This window comes from Hypomesus transpacificus, chromosome 3 (assembly GCF_021917145.1).
Source record: "Hypomesus transpacificus isolate Combined female chromosome 3, fHypTra1, whole genome shotgun sequence".
In the NCBI taxonomy this organism is placed as follows: domain Eukaryota; kingdom Metazoa; phylum Chordata; class Actinopteri; order Osmeriformes; family Osmeridae; genus Hypomesus; species Hypomesus transpacificus.
Genome location: NC_061062.1, coordinates 4288679 through 4309461, shown reverse-complemented (window position 1 = coordinate 4309461; position 20783 = coordinate 4288679). Strand labels below are relative to the sequence as shown.

General features: G+C 50.7%; 1 protein-coding gene across 1 annotated transcript in view; it reads left to right on the top strand.

Moving 5' to 3' along the window:
* stard9 (StAR-related lipid transfer (START) domain containing 9) overlaps positions 1-20379 on the top strand; it is a 34494-nt gene extending 14115 nt beyond the window's left edge. Inside the window, exons 7-32 of the mRNA XM_047047515.1 lie at positions 33-145; positions 1760-1902; positions 2024-2091; positions 2386-2483; positions 2683-2904; positions 3157-3254; positions 3447-3524; positions 3921-3995; positions 4101-4280; positions 5520-5571; positions 5810-5935; positions 6146-6228; positions 6400-6461; positions 7131-7321; positions 7492-7978; positions 8127-15182; positions 15273-15473; positions 15782-15965; positions 16110-16256; positions 16429-16528; positions 16652-16815; positions 16985-17049; positions 17284-17486; positions 17930-18009; positions 18268-18426; positions 18645-20379. Coding sequence (XP_046903471.1) covers positions 33-145; positions 1760-1902; positions 2024-2091; positions 2386-2483; positions 2683-2904; positions 3157-3254; positions 3447-3524; positions 3921-3995; positions 4101-4280; positions 5520-5571; positions 5810-5935; positions 6146-6228; positions 6400-6461; positions 7131-7321; positions 7492-7978; positions 8127-15182; positions 15273-15473; positions 15782-15965; positions 16110-16256; positions 16429-16528; positions 16652-16815; positions 16985-17049; positions 17284-17486; positions 17930-18009; positions 18268-18426; positions 18645-18746 — 10537 coding nt within the window. The 3' untranslated portion in view covers positions 18747-20379. The remainder of the gene's footprint in view (positions 1-32; positions 146-1759; positions 1903-2023; positions 2092-2385; positions 2484-2682; positions 2905-3156; positions 3255-3446; positions 3525-3920; positions 3996-4100; positions 4281-5519; positions 5572-5809; positions 5936-6145; positions 6229-6399; positions 6462-7130; positions 7322-7491; positions 7979-8126; positions 15183-15272; positions 15474-15781; positions 15966-16109; positions 16257-16428; positions 16529-16651; positions 16816-16984; positions 17050-17283; positions 17487-17929; positions 18010-18267; positions 18427-18644) is intronic.
* Positions 20380-20783: the final 404 nt, after the last annotated feature.

The following is a 20783-nucleotide window of genomic DNA, read 5'->3' as shown; positions in this document are numbered from 1 at the left end:
CTCTCTCTCTCTCTCTCTCTCTCTCGCTCTAGCTTCCTGGAGATCTATAATGAGCGCGTGCGGGACCTGCTCGGAGGTGGGGACCAGAAGAAGAGGGCCTCTCTGAGGGTCAGGGAGCACCCAGAGAAGGGCCCCTACGTCCAGGGTGAGTCCGCCGCACTACCCCGGCCCAGCCACAGGGCGGCGCTGCGTAGGGAGAAACTCGCCTGAAAGTCTTGCCGCAGGACAGCCATTTCTTCTCCACATTTCCAAGCCAAGTCCCTTGTTCAGTTCATGACGTGTTTAGGTATGTTTCTGTCTCCGTGGTCGGAGGCGTTTTGGTACAGTGGCGGCGTGTGTGTGGTTGCGTTTGGGTGTTGTTTGGGTGTAGAGGTCATTCCGAGGGGCATGTGGTCAGGGCAGACTTTGTTCTGGGCTTTGATTACATCTAGCAGTGCAATGCTGGCCGCAACCTAGGTACTGGCTCTCGCTCTCTCGCTCGCTCTCCCTCTCTCTCTTTTTCTCTGAGGCTATCTCTTGCTCTCTCTCTCTCTCTTTCTCTCCCACACTCTCTCTCCCCCCCCCCCCCCTTCACTCCATCGTCCACCCCCTTCTTCCCTCCTTTCTTCATGCGGGCCCTACATCCCCCCATTGTCTGTGCATCAGGAGAAATCCCCGAAGGGCCTGAGGAAGTGACGTCACTTCCTTGTGGTGACCAGCAGCACATGGGAGTGCATGCTCTGTAAACACTGAGGAGACTGGGCCGCGCTGCTGCTGCTGCTGCTGCTGCTCCTGCTGCTCCTGCTCCCTCCGCAGGTCCCCCCCCCGGCCGGAGAGACGCCGGGGATTCTGCTCGAGGTCGTCTCCTGCTTTAGACTTCCGGTCTAAACTGGAAATCGGACACATTCTTCGAACTTTTGTCGTACCAAGTTCTACTGGATTGGCTGGAGGCACCGCGTGTGTTAGTGATAACACTCTCTCAACTGTTGCGTGTGTGTGCGTGCGTGTGTGATGATACTGTGAGGGTTATGAGTGTGCGGGATGACGTGAGGTTTAGCGGAGTGTGTGTGAAGACGGTGTGAGGTTTGGATGAGTGTGTGTGTGTGTGTGTCGGGTGTGTGATGAGCTGTGAGGAACTCTAAATCTGATTCACCTCGGTAGAGGAAGCCAACTCATTGTCAGATATTTTCCACTGTGAGCTGCAGTGAGCTGGATCTCCAGGGAGCAGAGCTGGAGATAGCCACCCCCTGCTGGCTCTTCATATCAAGTGCCCCTGTGACGACAACCTTGCACCCCTTTGCGGCCGCCCTAAATGTAGAGTCTGAATCATTATAAACACGGCCCTTTGCCTGTTGATGCCTGCAATGCGGTGAAGTAAACGATACGACAACAATAAGGTTTAATGTAACTGGCCCCTCTGACAGTACAACTGGCCCCAGCTTGCCCCCCCCCCCCCCCCCCCCGCCCCCCCCATCTTCACATTCACGAGTCTTGTCAAGGGACCTTGCTTGCTCACGGTTCCAGTCACCCTCGAATATATGTGTGTGAATTTGAAATTGGATGAGACTCAATTCTCTTGAAGACACAAATGCGCACGACTGCACCCATTTTCGGATGCGCCCATCAGAATTCCGAATGAGTCGTCGTTAAGCTCAGTGCTGTTCGGTCCACATTCGTACTGACTCTGCATTTAAGGAAGACTTTCTGTAGCATACATATTGTAAATGCGCTATGTGTGTGTACGTGTGTGTGTGTGTGTGTACATGTGTGTGTGTGTCAGACCTTTCTCAACACACGGCATCAGACTACAGGCGGGCCGTGGATCTTCTCGAGGAGGGCATCGCCAACCGCATCACCGCGGCGACCCACATCCACGATGCCAGCAGCCGCTCCCATGCCATCTTCACCATCCAGTATACCCAGGTCACGCCCTCACCCCCCCACCAATCAGGGCTCCCGTCTGCCGGAGCCAGAGCCCATGACCGAGGGTAGCAGCGTATTGGCGGAGGTGGAGTGTTTGATGGTGATTGTGTGTCTTCTACAGGCTATTCTGGAGAACAACCTGCCTTCTGAGATCGTCAGTAAGATCAACTTGGTGGACCTAGCTGGGAGGTAGGTGGGGCGTGACGGTCTGGTTCAACCTTTGCGTCTGTGATGGCTTTGACTCTGTAGAAGATGGGATCGTAACAGCAACTTTGCATTGTTTTGTTGTCAATTGTGTATCAGTTGTAAATAATCTTGCACTCCTTCAACGCAACAGATGTGCGTCATTGTGAAAGCAGACATTTCCGAAACCTCCCGGAAGATGTCTGCGTTGTCCTTGAGCCCAGCTGCCCCCTAGTGGATGAACTGTGGAACACCTCTGTAGTGTTCTGTTGAACTGACGTCCGGGTCTGTGTTTGACAGTGAGAGAGCCGACCCCCACTACTGCAGAGACAGACTGACGGAAGGATCCAACATCAACAAGTCCCTGGTCACCCTGGGCATCGTCATCTCTGCCCTGGGTAAACACGGGGGGAGGGGTCATGGGATGAACATATGGACAGAGTATGGGCCGAGGCAGGATTGCATGCGAACACTGTCGAATGGGAATGGCGACCGCTCACGTTCACCATTTCTGCTCTGCCTCCAGTACCTGTGGACGCCTCGCTTAACGGTACTGTTCCTGTCTCTCTTCTTACCCCCCCCCCCCTCCCGCCTCAGCCCAGAACTCCCAGATGTCCAGCAGCAGCCAGAGCATCAACAGCGTGGCCAGTGAGGGGGAGGCCAGCGTGATGGGCAGCCAGGCCAGCTCTCTGTCTGGGGGAGGAGGTGGGGGAGGAGGGGGGGGGAGGAGGCACTGCTTCATCCCCTACAGAGACTCGGTCCTCACCTGGCTGCTGAAGGACAGCCTGGGAGGAAACTCCAAGACCATCATGATCGCCAGTAAGGAACTGGACCTCCTAACAGTTTGACCCCAGTGTTGGTTGTACCCCATGCTGTCAGTCATGTGTGTGTAATGACTTCTCCCTGTGGTAATGATGACTTGTTCTCTGTAACAACTACTTCCTGTGTGTAACAAAACCGGTGTTTGTAATGATGACTTCTTCTATGTAATGACTACTTCCTGTGTCGTGTCTACTTCCTGTGTGTCGTGTCTACTTCCTGTGTGTCATGACGACTTCCTGTGTGCTGCAGCTGTCTCCCCCTCCGGCTCCAGCTACAATGAGACTCTCAGCACGCTACGCTACGCAGCCCATGCTAGGAACATTGTCAACAAGCCCCGCGTCAATGAGGTACATGCTCTGGAGACGTGGGTGTGTGTGTGTGTGTGTGTGTGTGTGTAGGTAGGTACTTTTATTGATCCCAAAGAAAATTGTAGGAACACTATCGTGTGTGTTGTGAGTGTGACGTGTACTTCTCTGCTGTGTTGTGTTTCACTGGGGTTTGTTGTGCTCCTTTGCTCCATTGTTGTGTGCTTGCTGCAGGAGGCCAGTGTGAGGCTGATCAGGGAGCTGCGCCAGGAGATCGACCGTCTGAAGAGCATGCTGCTCAGCTTCGAGATGGTAGGCTGTTCCTCCAGGAACCACACGCTACTGAACCACACGCTACTGAACCACACACTATGAACCACACACTATGAACTACACACTACTGAACCACACACTACTGAACCACACGCTACTGAACCACATGCTGCTGAACCACACACTCTGAACCACACACTGTGAACCACACACTATGAACCACACACTGTGAACCACACACTATGAACCACACACTATGAACTACACGCTACTGAACCACATGCTGCTGAACCACACACTCTGAACCACACACTGTGAACCACACACTATGAACCACACACTGTGAATCACACACTCTACACTCTGCTGCTGGTTGTCCCTTCATACTTTTGGCGGTCAGAGTTGACCAATCGTACGTGTCCTTCCCCCCCGCAGCGTAACCCCAGTCCATCCCTGAGCGACGAGAGGGATGGAAACCTCTCTGATATCGTGTTGCAGAACGAGCTCAAGGTGACTGAACATGCCTGACAAGCTCCCTGAAACATCTCGCTGTTCCATAACACACCACAGACACACCCCTGACACTCCTGTGTGTGTGTGTGTGTGTTTGTCCAGGTGGAGCAGCTCACTAAGGACTGGTCAGAGAGCTGGCGGGACAAGCAGGAGCTGCTGGAGAAGTACAGTGTTGACATTAACAGAGACAGGGCTGGCTTCCTCGTCCACTCCCTGCTGCCCCACCTTGTCACACTAGACAGAGACGTCCTCAGCACTGGGGTCACTTTCTACCATCTCAGGGTACACACACGCTCACACACACACACGCAGTCAGACATACAGTACACACACAGTATGCCCCAGCAAGCAAGAACACACACACAGTCAAATGCACAGTGCACGCACACACTCAAACATGCAGTACACTCAAACATGCAGTACACACTGCACATCGGTATTAACGTTAATGAGACATGCAGCCAACTCGCATTCTATTTATACCTTGATGATGCTACTATATATACTGCTATACCTCAAACTTCTGTCCTGCTTTGGTGAAGTTGAGCTGCCTGACTGAGACCTTCTTTGTTCCCTCTGCTAGACACTTCCTCCTTGCTCTTCTTTCTCTCTGTCTCTGCGTCCTGCTCCGACATAAAACAAAACAGAACTTGTGAGACGAGGTGCGTTCTTTCTTTCTTTTTCCTCCTGTCACTCCTCCCTTTGCTGTCCTGTGTTCTCGAGTCACTCCTCCCTTCGCTGTCCTGTGTCGTCCTCTCTCCTCCCTTCACTGTCCTGTGTCGTCCTCTCTCCTCCCTTCACTGTCCTGTGTCGTCCTCTCTCCTCCCTTCACTGTCCTGTGTCCTCGTGTCTCTCCTCCCTTCGCTGTCCTGTGTCGTCCTCTCTCCTCCCTTTGCTGTCCTGTGTCTCCCTCTCTCCTCCCTTCACTGTCCTGTGTTGTCCTCTCTCCTCCCTTCACTGTCCTGTGTCGTCCTCTCTCCTCCCTTCACTGTCCTGTGTCGTCCTCTCTCCTCCCTTCACTGTCCTGTGTCCTCGTGTCTCTCCTCCCTTCGCTGTCCTGTGTCGTCCTCTCTCCTCCCTTTGCTGTCCTGTGTCTCCCTCTCTCCTCCCTTCACTGTCCTGTGTCGTCCTCTCTCCTCCCTTCGCTGTCCTGTATCGTCCTCTCTCCTCCCTTCGCTGTCCGGTGTCGTCCTCTCTCCTCTAATGGGTAAAGTAGTAGGGGCTTTGGGGACGGCCGGCTCTCCTGTTTTCTGACCATGTCAAGAATGCCCGCAGGCCTGAGCCTTACACCACTTCCTGTATGTTAAGAGCAACGGCCCCCTGGGAGTTTGTGTTCTCCTGTTCAACTCGCTTTCAAATGACTCCCCTATTTCTTCCCTAACGGACTAGCTGGAGAGCGCTGTGACGATGTCCTGTGTGATAACAGTCGATCGATGTATGTTTTAGTAAACCCTCACCTCATGTATGCGTGTGTGTGTGTGGTCTCCTCTCAATGCTGACATGTGAACCTCTTGGCTGCAGGAGGGCGTGACTCTCATCGGCCCTCAGACCCCACTGGAGGAGCCTCAAACAGGCATGTGATCTGTACTCTCATATACACTACAGCTTATTAACTCAGCTTTCATCCAGAGTGACAAATACGGCTCTCCTGGCCTTTTCAGTCCAGCCTAATGTGACATATATATTTGTACACAAAGTCATTGCCCGAAGTAACAACAGAGGTCTAGAGTATATGATCATAGTTGCTCAATTCACTTGCATGTTTAAAGAGGAAAGTAACCATAAGTAACGGCTGAATGTTTCCTCTCCAGTGCTGCAGGGCGGCGCCACCTGTGAGGTGGAGAACCAGGGCGGGGTCGTGACCCTCAGGCCGCTGCCAGGGAGCGCCTGCATGGTCAACAACAGGGAGGTCACCAAGCCCTGCAGACTGGCACAAGGTCAGAGGTCACACAGACCACACTCCCTCTCTCTTTCTCCCTCACTCGACCTTTCTCACACTCTCTCTATCACCCTCTCTTTCTCTCTGCCTGTAGTAACAGTGCTGTGTCTGATGCTCTTTGTGTGTCTATAGTAACAGTGCTGTATCTGATGGTCTGTGTGTGTCTATAGTAACAGTGCTGTATCCGATGCTCTCTGTGTGTCTGTAGGGTCAGTGATCACTTTGGGAGGAGTCCACAAGTTCCGCTTCAACCACCCAGAAGAGGCAGCCGTCCTCAGAGAACGGAGAAGGGTAGGTATTCTTCCGAGGCAGCACTGGTGGTGACATCCCCATGGCCAGGCCATTGCAAAATCACAACAATCAGCCAAACAAATGAGATTTGAGGATGTGGATGATGAGGATGATTGTCATGAGGATGAAGCTGCGTTTGAGGATGACGGCGTTTGATCGTCCCCTCCGCAGGCCAGTGAGGGAGCGCTGACCTGCAGCTACGGTGACCTCCAAACCCTCACCTCGGATTCCAGGTAAAATCTAGGAGAAGACAATGCAGTGTGCCTGTGTACGGCTCATAATGTATGGCTTTCAAATAACCTAAGGCATTTAGGCCGTACATATTTGATGTGCTGTACTTGCGCTAGATACTGTGGAACTAAGGCTTCAGGCATAACGCTCTCAAAGAAGAGAGAGTGAGAAATGAGGGCGAGAGACGATTCTGAGGGGAAATGAGGGCGAAAGAAAGGGAGGGAACGTAAAGAGCTCACTTCAGTCTCTCCTGGAACAACACGGTTTGTTGTTTACAGGACAGACTCGGCCGTTGCTTAGTTACAGCACAGAACGCTGTGTTAAACTCAACAACAGGAACAGTCCTGTAAACCCTGCCAGGCAACCACACTAGCCTCCCAGGTCTTTATCATGCAAATCCTTAAGGCTACAGGCATCTAACCTCAAACAGCTCTTTGGTAAGGTCCGTAGATTCGTCAAAATGTTTGTTTAGGAGATCTGTTGAAATCATCCGATATTTCTGTATCCTAGTAATAAAAGGTAGCAGCACTTATTGTACCAAAGTGTCTGTAATTGTCTATTTACATTTGTTAAATTGTATTTTATACAATGTAAACGATACTTAAGTGTATTTAATTTTATTACAAACAGGTATTTAACATGTGATACTTTTGTGTGTCGTTTGTCGACAGTGTTGGAGGTGACCTCCAGGGTCAGCCTGGTGCCGGGCTAGCCCCCAGCGAGGGGCCTCTCCCCAGGCAGAGACTGGAGGAGCAGCAGAGCTACGTGGAGAGCCTGCGCCAGGAGATCCAGGCTGAGCAGAGACGGGCTGAGAGAGACCTGGAGAGAGAGCAGGCTCACCTGAGACAGCAGCACGCCGACAGTGAGCGCTCACCTCGTCCCCATCCGTCACACATCTGTACTGTAAAGTCACATTTAGACTGCACATACAGATTGTAATTTTCTATAATATCGATGCCGATGTTTGCCGTTTGTTCTAATGCTACAAATAGCATCGCTTTGTATCCTAGTTCATGTGTTTCGTTCCTACAGTCCAACAGTGGATCCAACAGGAGATGCAGCGCCTGGCAGCAATAGAGGACAGGGCGACCCAGGAGTTTGGCGTCCAGACAGACTTCCCCATCTCCGCCCCATACCAGGGGACCTTGGAGGATACTGGGGGTCCCGGGGGGCCCAGTGCAGGACCAGTGCTCCCTTCATCCAAGGCGGTGGGCGCCCGGAAGAAGGTGGTGCAGGAGGAGTTGTTGAAGCACCACGCTCTCCGCCGAGCAGAGAGCCGCGTCCGGCGGAAGAGGCTGCACTACCAGCTCGAGAGGATCGCCCGGAAGCGTGATCTTCTGGAGGCCAAGAGGGAACTACAGCGCCTGGAGAAGGTTCTTCCTCCAGGTGTGGACAGCCCCGGGTCCCCTGAGCCAGGCTCGCCCCCCCGCTCCAGAGGGCGGCTCCCGCTCCTGCGCAGGCACTCCTTCTCGGCCGACCTCCTGTCCCGCCTCTACCCTCGACACGTGCCCGTCTTCAGGTCAGCACCGCGTGGAAACCTCCCGACGGAGTTGTTCACACGCTCACGTTCAAACTGAATGGACTCGTTTACCACTTTCACATCAAATGTTGCGAGTTTGTAGTTGTGTAAATAGTTTTCCTTGTCTTGTCTTTTTTCCCCCCAACAGCCACTTCCTGAGGAGAAATACATCGGTTGAGCTGACCCCAGTGTCTGCAAGCGGCAGGAAATGGCTGTCTGACGAGTGTCTCCCCCGCGAAAGAGCCAGGAGTCGCTCCTGCACCGTGTCGTCCTCACACAGCCAGGGCGGCAGAAGCAGCGGCCGCTCCTCGGAGAACCTGGGCCAGACGATCCCAGCCGAGCCTCCCTTAGCTCAGCCCTGCAGACCCCGCCCGGAGAGGAAACCCCTGCTGCCCAAACGGGGACTCCTGTTCAAGGCCAATCAGAATCCAGCCGCAAGCCAGCAGTCACTTCCTGGACCTGCTGCACAGCCAATTAGCAATCTGAAAAGTGGACCAGCGGCGGACGGGTCCGGCCCCCAGAAGGCTCTGTGTAAGGGTGTAAGGGGTCTCCACCGTGGTAGCAGGGGCCTAGATACCCTCAGGAAGGTGTTCTCTCGCTCCGTGGGTCCAGGGATAAAGACCGCCCTGGCCAGGGTGTTCCGGAAGCCTCCGTCAGGAGTGCAGTGCGGAGGCAGGACGTCCAGGGCGGGCGGCAAGATCTCAAGCCGTCTTGGCTGGAGACGGACCAGAGGCAGGCCCACGGAGGACTCGAAGATGAGCAGGAGCAGCATGAAGGTGACGGTGTCGTGCGAGGAACTGGACCAGAGGACTCTCTCCCGGGCTCCAGGACAGAGACGCTGGCACAGCGCCGAGACCCTGATGAGCCAGACCTGCCGCTGGGTGGAGAGGCAACGGGGACTGGAAGGATGGGTGGAAGTTGAAAACGAGGTGGAGGGAGAAGAGGAAGAGGAAGGCTCCTCGGACTGCGACAGCATGTTCTCGCTGGACTCCCTGTCGTCGGCCTACGCCACGGCGCTGGCAGAGCAGCTGAGGCAGGAGGAGATGTTCCACAGCGAGGCGGAGAGTGAAGACAGCCAGATGTCCAAGGACTCCCTGGCTGTGGAGGATAGAGGGGAGCACCACACAGCTAGACGGGGGCTGAGGCAGACAGTCGTCCCCAAACACACAGCGGTTGCCTTACATCCACGTGTGGGACAGAATGTGACCTCCGAGGTTCCGTCAAGGTCAGAGACGGACACGACTCCCAAACGTTCTGAAATGCCTGCTGAGGCCTACTGGAGTCAACATGGCCACCCTAAAGCTCGAGTGAATGGTGAAACTGGAGCCACAGGGGGGGAGGTTACCCAGAGACCACCAGCGACAGAGCTCAACGACACAGCTTCAAAAAGAAGGGAGGATTGTGGGAAGAGCCCCTTCCTGGCGAGTTACAGCCCTCGTTCTCTCAGTAGCTGCAGTTTAAGGGAACCAGAGACCTTGCTAGCGCTCACGGATGCTTGGTCCTCCACCGATGCAGCAGACAGTCCCAGAATGCCCAGGGGCTCCCTGGCCCAGAGGAAGAGAACGGTATTTAGTGCTGTGAACAGCAGCAGCTGCAGCCCTTGTCCCACCAGTGTGGAACTCTCAGATAGCCAAAGCAGATCTGGAAGCTATAGCTCTGTGTCTGCCAAGGGGGATCATGTGACTGTGGAGGAACACAGACTTGAGGTTTCAGAGGGAAGCCTAGATACTCTGGATTTCCCTGATTCTCAGTTCCTCTCAACCCCAGAGCGTTTAACATTGGCACTTAGTCCGGAACCAATGTGTGTGAGACAATTTGAAGGACTCTCCCAAACTATGGGGAACATAGGTAATGCAGGTGGCGGCCAAATTATTGAGAGGGAGACTCTCTTACAAGAGCCTGGCTCCAGTACTGACTGTAAGAATGATCATATCCTTTCAGCATCACAGCCTACAATGTCAAATGAGCCCGGGACACCGCAGGTGTCAGTTTTTGCTGATGTGTCTCCTGAAAGAGCTCCAGAAATAGCCACAGACATCAATGTGTTTTCCTCAGGTCATCAATCAAAAGCCATTTTGTTGCCTTACTCTGAAAATGAAGGTACACTGTTGAGTGAGGTGTTTGACATTGAAAGTGTCTCGAATGCTTCCTGTGAAGACAATGAGCTATGCAATGAAAAGAAAGTTAGCGTCAAAGTGAGAGACACAGAGTCATGCGAGGTCACAAATACCAAAGACATGTTACTTAAGAGTGACAAAATTCTGCAAAAGCTTGAAACCAAAAAGCCTGACAGCCAGTGTGCACAACCAGAGCAGGAAGCTCTTAAACCAACTAGTAAAAATTCCAGGAAGAGAAACCAAGTCAATCAGGATTCTTTTGTCGGCAGCTTGAAAATACCAAAGAGGAGCAATGAAGGGGACCTGGTAACGTTGTCGTCTAGTCCAGTCAGAACCATCGTAGCAGTTGGTCCTGACAACGATAACAATGGCAGTGAAGGGAAATTGTCTGTCTTGGCGAGTAATAACCCCAGGTTTCCCCAATCAAACAGGCAGGACACACCAGCTGAAGCGTCAAAGGCAGTACCGGGGACCACATCCAGTGAAGATGAAAGGCCCAGTGAGCAGTGTAAAGATGCTGTGTGTGACTGTAAATCCGGTGGCGTGGGTGGCCATAAGGGCATTCTTTTCGAAGATGGGGGAGTAACTTTGAAGAGCGAGGGAGAGAGAAATGAAAGAGAAGACGTTGAAAAGCGGGGGGACAAACCACAGACTGATCGAAAAAGGAGGGAGACTATATCCCCCCCACCCCCGAGAGACAGGGACAGTAGCGAGCTAGACCTGAGGATCTCGGACGTTGTGCTAGAGACCATGAAGATGTCACTGACAGATGGAGGTGTTTCTAAAAGTGATGTGGAGATGGAGAGTGAAAACCTCACGTGCGATCCATTAACCAGCCAGGCGGCCATGGTGGATCCTTCCCCGGCTATAGCTGCTAATCTTGCTTCTGCTTTGTTGGAAAAACATCTAGACTACTCAGAGTGGCTTATAGAAGACACCAGAACAGACCAGAGAGTAACACGCTACAGAGAGATTGGAGAGCCCTCGACACTCATCAAAAACTATTCACATCGTACAGAAAACATCCACCCTTTTCCTCTTGTTAGTCTGGACATAAGTGATGGATCTTCAGAGACGTTACAGGGGAACGAAGGAGGGAATGCTACTCAGACATGCACCGACCGTCAAAGGTCTGTTGATGTTCAACTTGACCAGAGGGGAAACCAACAGGTACATGTGGTTAGTTCATCTGCACCGAAGTTCAGTACTGGAGATTTAGATCTGAATGCTGGAAGGATTCACCAAGGAGAGAATAATAAACCAGCCATGAGTGAGAGGGTTAAAATTGTACACCAGATTCAGAATACAAATGATTGTTTCAGAACAACATTGTTTCATCCAGCTAAGGATCCTCCTCCTGCACAATATTTCACTGTTGATTGCAAAAAGATTCAGGTTCAGACTATAAATCCTGACAGTGACATTAGACAGCCAAACCACCCTCACAAACCCTTTACCCTACAGGGGGGGAGATTTTCTGGGGATGTTTCCACCTCAGCCAAGGAATGCTCTACGCCTCAGGACGTTTTGGCCCAACCAAAATCAACAAAACTTCCCAAAAATTCAACTACTTTAATGATAGCTGTGGAATTGTCATCTGATAAGTCAAGTAGTAGTCAATATTCACCAGACAAACAAAATGGGAATCAGAAAAATCCAAATGAGTCTGTAGATGTCCAAGGTCCAGGTTCAGGTCCTGACACTCTATATCCACAAATAAATAGAAATCACCCTGGTCACCAAGGAGGCATAAACCTTAGTCAGCCATTGCTTGCTCAGTCCATCTATCCACAAACTCAATTAGATAATGCCCCTCATTGTTGTGTGAATGTTGGTCCTAGGGATAATCAAGCCCATATGACGGATGATCAATACCGGCTTGGGAAATGGCTGACTGTTGGGTGCTCCAAGAATAACCTTGCCCTCACTCTCAGACAACTGGCCAAAGATGAGGAAGAGTCAGTGACGAATCAACTCCCGACCAAGTCCCCTGTGATAACACCAATGGAGAAGTCTCTGCCTGGTATAGCTTCATCTCCCAACATACCACAAAGAAGTAGGGATGGTAGCATGAAGATATTGGCTGATAGTAGTGGAGATTACAGATCCAAAGAGGGAGATGCCAAGACTAATTGTAAACAGAGCCATTCTGTTGGCGCCAGCAAAAAGGGAAAGTCAAAGAGGTTCCGAAGGGTTCAGGCTCCAATCCTTCCTAGTTCCTCATCAGACTCGACTCTCAAGTCTTCTTCAGATGAAGTGGAGAACATCAGAGTCAACCGAAACAGGTGCCCGCCAACATCGAGGCTAAAGATTGGCTCTCATAGAAGTGGACAGCCAGACGTCGCTACAGTTAGCGGAGTAGCCGTTGCCTCATCAAAGCCCAAAGTTACGACCATTAAGGAAACCTGTCGAGCCAGTGGTAGATGTGGAAGGGATTCCGGAGTCTGTGTGTCCCAGAAAGAGCATGGCGTGACGGCACAATCCCTTCACGTGGTTGAGGTGGAGAAAAGAACCGGTCGAGAGAAAGCCGTGCTCACTAGTATGGCAGAGAGTGAAATGTTGCCTCGCACTCCAAAGCCCAGGGATTCGCCGATGCACTTTGCCTCCAGTGACATCAACCCTTTTGTTCACCAATGGCAGGGTGAGGACGCAGATCAGAGGAGTTACAAAACCTCAGCCTTTGGAAGTGCAGCAGACCTAACTTGTAAATCTCCCTTGCTGAACGGTGTTGAGAAACACATCACCAGATGCTGCAGTGTGGACAATGGTTTGAATGTGCAGAACTCTCCTTTCAACTCCCACCTCAGCACTTACGCAAACAACAAGGGTCTCTCCAGCACCCTGAGCAGCATTGAGGACTTCCAAGAACCAACCTCCCACAATTCTCAGGCCAGCCCAGGAAGCCATGGCTCCTGTGTCAATCACCAACCCCCTAACATGACAGAAGCCGTCAGGAGCAATTCCTCACGTAACAGTGTTTCTGTTGGGTTGGGGACCAGCTTGGGCCAGGTGGATGAGATCATGCTGGTGTGCTCCTCTGAACAGGAGTCCCAGACCGGTAGACCTCAAGCCTGTAGCATGATGACTTACCATGGCACCCAGACTACTGGGGATGTCGGAAAGGGAATCCGCCATCGAAGGAGCAGCACTCAGGTACCACAGTCCAACAGGGTTAGAGATGCTAGCAGAGAGTCCAACACCTGGGCTAGCCTCCAGAACATGTCTGAACATCTCTCCCAGCTGATCCACAGTACCTCTGACCTTCTGGGGAATGTCCAATGCATGAGGAGCGGGGATGTCTTGAAACGTATTCCGAGAAACAGTCCGCAATGTGTGTCACATTGTTACTCCAATGATCAGACCAAAAGAGACTGTTCAACCCAAACAGCAGTAGACATTGGTATTCAGACCGAAAAGACTCCAACGCCTGTGCTGAACAAAATGTCTGCGTACCAATATCCATCCATTGAGAGATCAAAAGCCCATGAGGTCAATGTGATAGTCAAAGTGATTGGTTCAGAAGTTCTCAATGTCTCTCAAGAAGGTAACTCTGTGTGTCGAGACAGAGTTCAGACCCAGACAGATGATAAGATCCAAAGCATGCCTGACCTGAGAACAAATGGCTCTCCTACAGTCAGAGGATCCATCTGTCAACAAGTTGGCGCCCCACACAAAGTTCTGTCCATGGAGAATGTTGTCCATTGTCCCAATCAACCAAGATCTGCTGTTCGCTCAGACCCCTCAAGCGGCCTCACACCAGAGCTCTCCCCCAGAAGCATTAGAATCTCTGAAATCCTGAGTAGCTCCTTCCAGAATGTCAGCCAGGAGAATTTGAACATGTGTGCCAACACGGAAGTTAGCTCTTTAAAACAACAACAGCAACAAACCGTGATATACACTGACCGTGCTTCCTCCCCCATCCTCACTGTGGGAGTCAGGCCAGGCCAGAGAAGAGAACAGGCTGTACAACTTTACAAAAAACACCAAACACCCAAAATGCATAATGGAAATAAAGTCCCAATGAACAATAAAAAACCTTGCCGGTCTACGCCCTGCCTCAATCTCCTCGTCACGGAAGGTCAAACGTCCCTGTCTTTAACGGATCGTGGTGAAATGTGTGAGCTAGATTCTAGTGACAGTTCTATTAGTAAATCAGAGTCTGTATCACTTGAGAATGTAAGTGAACTGAGACATTCAAGTACCAAAGAAACGGATGAATGCTCAGTCAATTCATCTGCAGATAATGAAAGTAGATGTCCAATTAAAGAACTAAGAGACGCCACCTTTTCCAACCCTACCAGGCTGAAGACCGCTAGCCAAAGTCTGAGATGGTCCATATCTTCCCTTTCCAGTAATGGAATAACCATGCCGAACCACACCCCTCCCACAAGACAGTCGGGTACGTCCCGACAAGAAGGAACACCGGTTTCTACCCTGGAACACCTCCAGAGCTACAAGCGCAGGAATACCGAGTTTCACCACAGTGAATTAGAAGATCCAGGGGAGTACCACGACGGTGGTTATGACCCCACTTCTATCAGTAAGAGGACTGTCCAGCTTCAGGAGGATGACCTCATGTCGCTAGCTCCTAGCGAGTGCAACACAGATGTCCTAGTGAACATAAACCCCATTGGTAACCCGTCCCCACAGCCTGAGCACGGTCTGGTGCCTGAGGACCTGCCGATGCACAACAAGTTCACCAACTGGTCTGGGATCAGTCACCAGCTTGCAGAGAGACGGACCAGTAGCACAAACAAACCAGCTTCTTGTCCACCCAACAATCCTGAGGTGAGGAGGAGGAGCCAGGCGAAGTGGGATGAGATGGATAGCAAGCACGGTTCAAGCCTGGGTCCAGAGAACCTGGGCTCGAGGGATAGGAAGAGTAGGGAGATCGAGAGACTGCGCAAGGAGAGGGAGCAGGTTATGTCTACTGTGCATCTCAACATGAATCCACACCAGCTAACTGTGGAGCTGACCGAGGCAAAGCTGCACTACGGTCTGGGCGAGACAGACACTCTCCTGAAGATGCTGTCTGGATCCAGAGAGGAACCCTCGTCTGTCCCCTCAAACCAGCAGCTCTATGATGGGTAAAACCAGAATTGTATCCAATTTGATCAAGACATGATGGTCATGAGTATACCATTTTAGACGATTCAACCTCTTTGCTCTCTTCCCAGACACAGGAGGAGTATTGAGGGTTTGAGGCAGGAGAGGGAGGCCCGGCTCCAGACTTACCGTCGGGCCCGCAGCCTCAGCCCCAGGAAGCACCCCCGCTCCCCTCCTCAGGAAGATCTCACCTCCTCTAGGGTCTCAGCCCTGCCCAGCCGCCGCAAGGACTACTTGCAGCAACTCCGCCAGGAGGTGGTTGACAGCACCAGGTATCTTGTGTCTTTTCAATGATGGATATATGACTGTCTGGACTAGGCAGAATTCAAATGACAATGACCGGGTTTCCCAGATTCGTTAAGAAGCTAAAAGCTTCTTAGTAGCGTTTCTAAGAACGCTCTAGAACACTCTTATAACGCTCCTAAGAAGCTCTTAGCGTTAAGAGCTTCTTAACGAACCTGGGAAACCCGGCCAATACCTGCTGTTTAATCCCTCGCTACGATAATAAAGGATCTCGAGTCAAAATGCGAGTTCTTTTGTTTCTCAAATTTGTTGCCCACTTTTTTTGGTCTTCTCCCAGGATTCCAGATCCACCGCGAGGAGAGGATCATTACCCGTCGGAGATCGAGCAGCTGCTGCGTGACTACGGCCGCGCCCGACAGGAGGCCAGGACGGAGATCGCCCGGGCACGAGAACGCCTCCGGGAGAGAACGGAGCAGGAGAAGAGACGTTTGCAGCAGCAAGCTCTCTCTCAGGTGGTCAAGGTTAGCTCCGGAAGCTTCCAAATCTCAAGAGATGCAACAGACAAATGTCTCCCTTCCTAAGGTTTGTCAGTCTGTCAGTCTTCCTTCCAAACTTTCTCCAACATGTCCCCCCCCCCCCCCCCTCTACTGGTATCTGCCCTGTAGGATGACTTGCGTCATCGGACCCGGATCAGCAGCAGTACTCTGTGTACTGGGTCGAGTCTAAGCCTGTCATCAGGACCCACCTCAGGCTACAACAGTGGCAACACCACCCACCTGAAAGACGGCTGCAGACCCACGCTCACTGTACAGGTACAGCCACTGCCTTCACTGTATAGAATCAAATGATAGTTCCAGAAGCTTCTAGAATGTTCAAAATTGTTAGATTGAATCTGAGATACTAATCACAGAGGAGGTTCTAGCGTTCGACCAAAAGATTCAAATGTAAGATTTGTTTCAAATGGTGTCTGTTTCGTCTCGTCAGGCCCCAGGAGTCCATGAAGATGGGCCGAGTTCCAGGGCCCGACCACCTCTGGCCTGTTCTCAGGGAATTAGGAGCCAACGTGCCTGGCTATCTGTGCAGGGTGAGGAGCCTGAGAGCTCGGGAGGGACACCCTTCCTCCAGCCTCTTTGTACAGTACAACACAATGATGGAAAATGGGAAGGGAAATATATATGTTTGATTCAAAACATTGTTTTTCTCACAGATGTTCGCCTTGAGCCTGGGGTCCTGACCTCTGATCCTCTGATGTCGTCGCCATCATCGCCTACCTCCCTACGCCAGCGCACCGCCTCGTTTGGCTCCTCCTCCTCCATCTCCACGGCCTATCAGGACCTCACGTCTTGCCTGCTTGGCCGAGCGTTGGCTGAGGTAAATATACGATGCGTGACCTTCCCCTCAGGATCCTTTTATCTCCCTGTTATGGTGAGGCTTGTTCATTGTTTGTACATGATTCTCATATCCAGTCCATGAATGATGGATGTAATGTAAGTGGATGTATTCTATGATCTGTCTGAAGTAGCTTGTTTTGTTTCCCTAGGTGCGTTTGGCTGCTGGCGGGGACATAGGGAACTTGGTGATGGGCAAAGCCACTGCTGGATGGAGGTAACTTGAATGATCTTTCTCATATTTTATTCATGTAAATGTGTCAATTCACAATGATGATCTAGTGTCCTATTCTGTATTGATCACCTCTCTGTCTCGCTCCCTCTCCTCCCCCCTCTCTCTGTGTATTTCTGTGTGTGTATGTGTGTGTCTGTCTCTCCCTCCCTCGTTCTTTATCTCCCTGTATTGCTCTTGTCCTTTCTTTCTCTCTTACTCCCTCTTTCTGCTCTCTAGGTGTCAAGGTAGTGAGCGAGGGGTCCAGGCCTACCACAGGCCCTCATCCAGCCCGTCCGTGCATGGCTTCCTGGGGGCGGCGGAGCTGGACAGGCCCCTGGCCAGCTTGTGGAGCCTGGTCAGAGAGCCTTCCAAGACCCACCTCCTGCACCTGTCCGTCCGCTCAGCCTGGACACGACCACTAGATGGCAGCACTCAGCTGGGTGAGTCAGCCTCCCACCTGCCTAGTGGTGCTACTGATACAGGCTTGTCTAGACTTCCATACTGTAGCTATCTACCATTGGACGGTTACAAGTTCCAACTTCTTGGGACGTACATGTCCACCTGCCTTGTTAATGCAATCTACACTTCTCTTGATAAGTCTGTCTGTGTGTCTGTCTCTCCCCTCTCTCTCTCATCGTGTTGTGTGTGTCTCTTCCCCTCTCTCATATCATGGTGTCTCTCTCCCCTCTCTCTCTCATATCATGGTGTGTGTGTGTTTGTGTCTCTCCCCTCTCTCTCTCATCATGGTGTCTGTGTCTCTACCCCTCTCTCTCTCTCATCATGGCATGTGTGTCTCTCCCCTCTCTCATATCATGGTGTGTGTGTGTGTGTGTCTCCCCTCTCTCTCTCATCATGGTGCGTCTGTCTGTCTGTCCCCCTCCAGTGTACCTGGTGACAGACCCGTCCTCCTGCCATCTGAAGCAGCCCAGAGACTTCTGCTGTGTCAGCACCGAGGCCAGACAGGTCAGTGCTGTCACACTCCCTAACAATCCCCCACAGGAACACCTCTCGGTGTCTCCTTGACTTAGGTCCCCCAAAGAAGTCCTCGAGAGCTCTTAGTGGAGGGATAGGTTTACACTCCAACCCTGCTCCTGAAGAGATACCTCCTGTAGGTTTACACTCCAACCCTGCTCCTGGAGAGATACCCGCCTGTAGGTTTTCACTAGGTTTCCAGGAACAGTGATTCACACGACCCGCTAACGTGGTCCTCCTGTCTCCCAGGGCGACCTGTGTGTGCTGGCCATGCAGTCTGTGTTTGAGGAGTCCCTCCCTCGCCCCAGCATGGACATCGTCCGCGGCGAGATGTTGCCCAGCGCCTGGCTCCTTCAGCCAATCACGCGTGGCGGCAGAGAGGTTGTCCGTGTCATCTTCCTGCTGCAGGTGAGACCGGGTGGCTGTGTAGCAGCTGGTGTTGAGTGTTGTGCCTGATACATTATTTTTGTTTAGCAATCACATCTTTTTCTTCTCTCTGCCTCTTTCTCTGCTCTCTCTTTCACCTCCACTTGTCTCTCCATCTTTCTCTCCCTCCACCCTCTAAACCTTCCTTGTCTCTCTTCCTCCACATGTAACCTCTCCCTCCATCCCTCTCCCTCCTGTAGGTGGACCTTGGCAGCCCCTCCCTCCCGCAGAGAGTTCTGAACGCGGTTGCCAGGAGACAAGCATCGGCCATCGCTGAGCTGGATGCCATCTGCCTGCTATGACACTCTAAGAGCGAACACACACACACATAGCATTGAGCACTTAGACTGAACACCCCAGCGTGGGACCGGTCTCTCTTTCAATTTGCACCCAACTTTATTTACTTGACTTCCTTTTATGTCCATGAAGAGCACTGATGTTATGTTGATCTTGTGATCATGCAGTTTTTTTTTATATGGAGTTACTATTTTTTCATAAATTCCTTTTTTTATTGTGTATTTCTGTGTAATAGTATTTGTTAAATAGTGTATAGTAGTACAACTGTACATACGCTTGAAACAATTCTAGTCTTGCCAAAGTTTGTGAGGTCTATATCAAAGACCCATAAATCTTATATGGGTATCAAGGTACTAATGTAAAGTTCAGAAACTATATGTACGACCATGTTTGTTCCAGTCAAGCACTAAACCAGTTGAAGACACCAATATGCTATATAATCTGTGCTAATTAGGATATCCGATGGCTCAGTGAATAGTATCTCTTAATTCATAATTTATGGATGTATTTCTCCTTTCTGGTGGTGACCTTTTACCCCTCTGGGGCAGTCCCAGATATGACCCTCCCCACCCCCGTCTAGTGTTACTGCAACCTCTGACAAGGCTGACCCCTGCGTGCGTTCCATTCCAATCCCCCTTCTATTCAAAACACTGATTTTGTTGAAATAAGTCTCCACTTCCACACTCGTTTGTGGAGTATCTGTCCATCCTGTCAGGGAGTCTAATCTATCTGTACTGATAGCTTTGTGTCGATACGTCTCTGGTTACCAAGGTGATGTTTGGTCACCCTGGTATCATGTGTTGATGTCACCCAGCAGAGCTTGAGGGGCTTACACTACCCCGCCCCCCGCGGAGAGACCAAAGGGGTTTTCTATGGTAACTATTTCTGTGGTAAAAGAGGGGTAAATAAATTGTTGTAGTTAAGCTACATGTAGGGTACATGTATTGATCGTAACACCCACATTTGCATAAGATGAGTCAGGAGGATTTGCGTTCTCATGTGTGTATTTATTCTTTGTCTGTTATTTATTTCTGTTTCCTCTGTTTCCTGTTGACTTTGTGCTTTTTAATCAGGACTTTAGTTTCGGATGTAGAGTAGAAGACAATGCAATGCTTGAAGTTTATAGTGGTTATTAAATTAACCGTTAATACTAGAATTGTTTATTTTGATTTATTGCACAAAGCAAAGAATGCAATGAGTAATTTAGTTTTCATTTTATTTTATTTGTATTATTTTGTACAATGTAGAGACTATGCAGATAGTTTATCTTCAGTATAGTTATCAGTTATACATCCATGCTGGGTTAGATCCAGCACTTAAGCCATACATAATGTATATTAATGACAATTTAAGTCAAGATTGTTGTTGATTGTCTAGCAGTTCCCATGGGAACCAAATAATAAACTGAAGGATATGTTTCTCCTGGGAAAGCAAGGAAGGAGCTAAATAACAACCATTTGTAATAATTGTGTTTGGCTGCAAATTTTGTAAAAATATAGGCCTAAGTGCCTTTTCTACCATGTTGAAATCTATGATTATTTATGCCTTGTTGTGGTTATAACCTCTGAGTGTGTTTTCAACGAAATGCAATCTACCTGCATATGTTATTTTCTTAAATATAGCCTACATATTTTTCAAGGTTGTGTTGTCAGAATTACTTTATTCCAATACACCACCAGAATACTGGAGCTTCCTGTGAGTTGTATGCACCTTCATAAGATATCATGCTTTACTACATTCACTAGTGCAACATACACACACGCTGTACATTAGACAACTACATGAAGTCATTGAGAACTTTGCATCTTGACAACAAAAAATATTCCACTAAACGGTCGTATAACCTGCATTGACTGCAATGCCTTTTAATTAACACATACAAGTGCTATCATAGTGTATTTAATTGCTGAAGTTAACCTACCCTGTCAATGGGAAACTCGGTAGCAGTATAGTCAGTAGAGGTGACATTTCTGTGATGGGCGGGGGTGTCGGTGTGTTACGATTAGAGGCAGGCAGACGGGCGTCCGGGGTGGGGGCGCTCT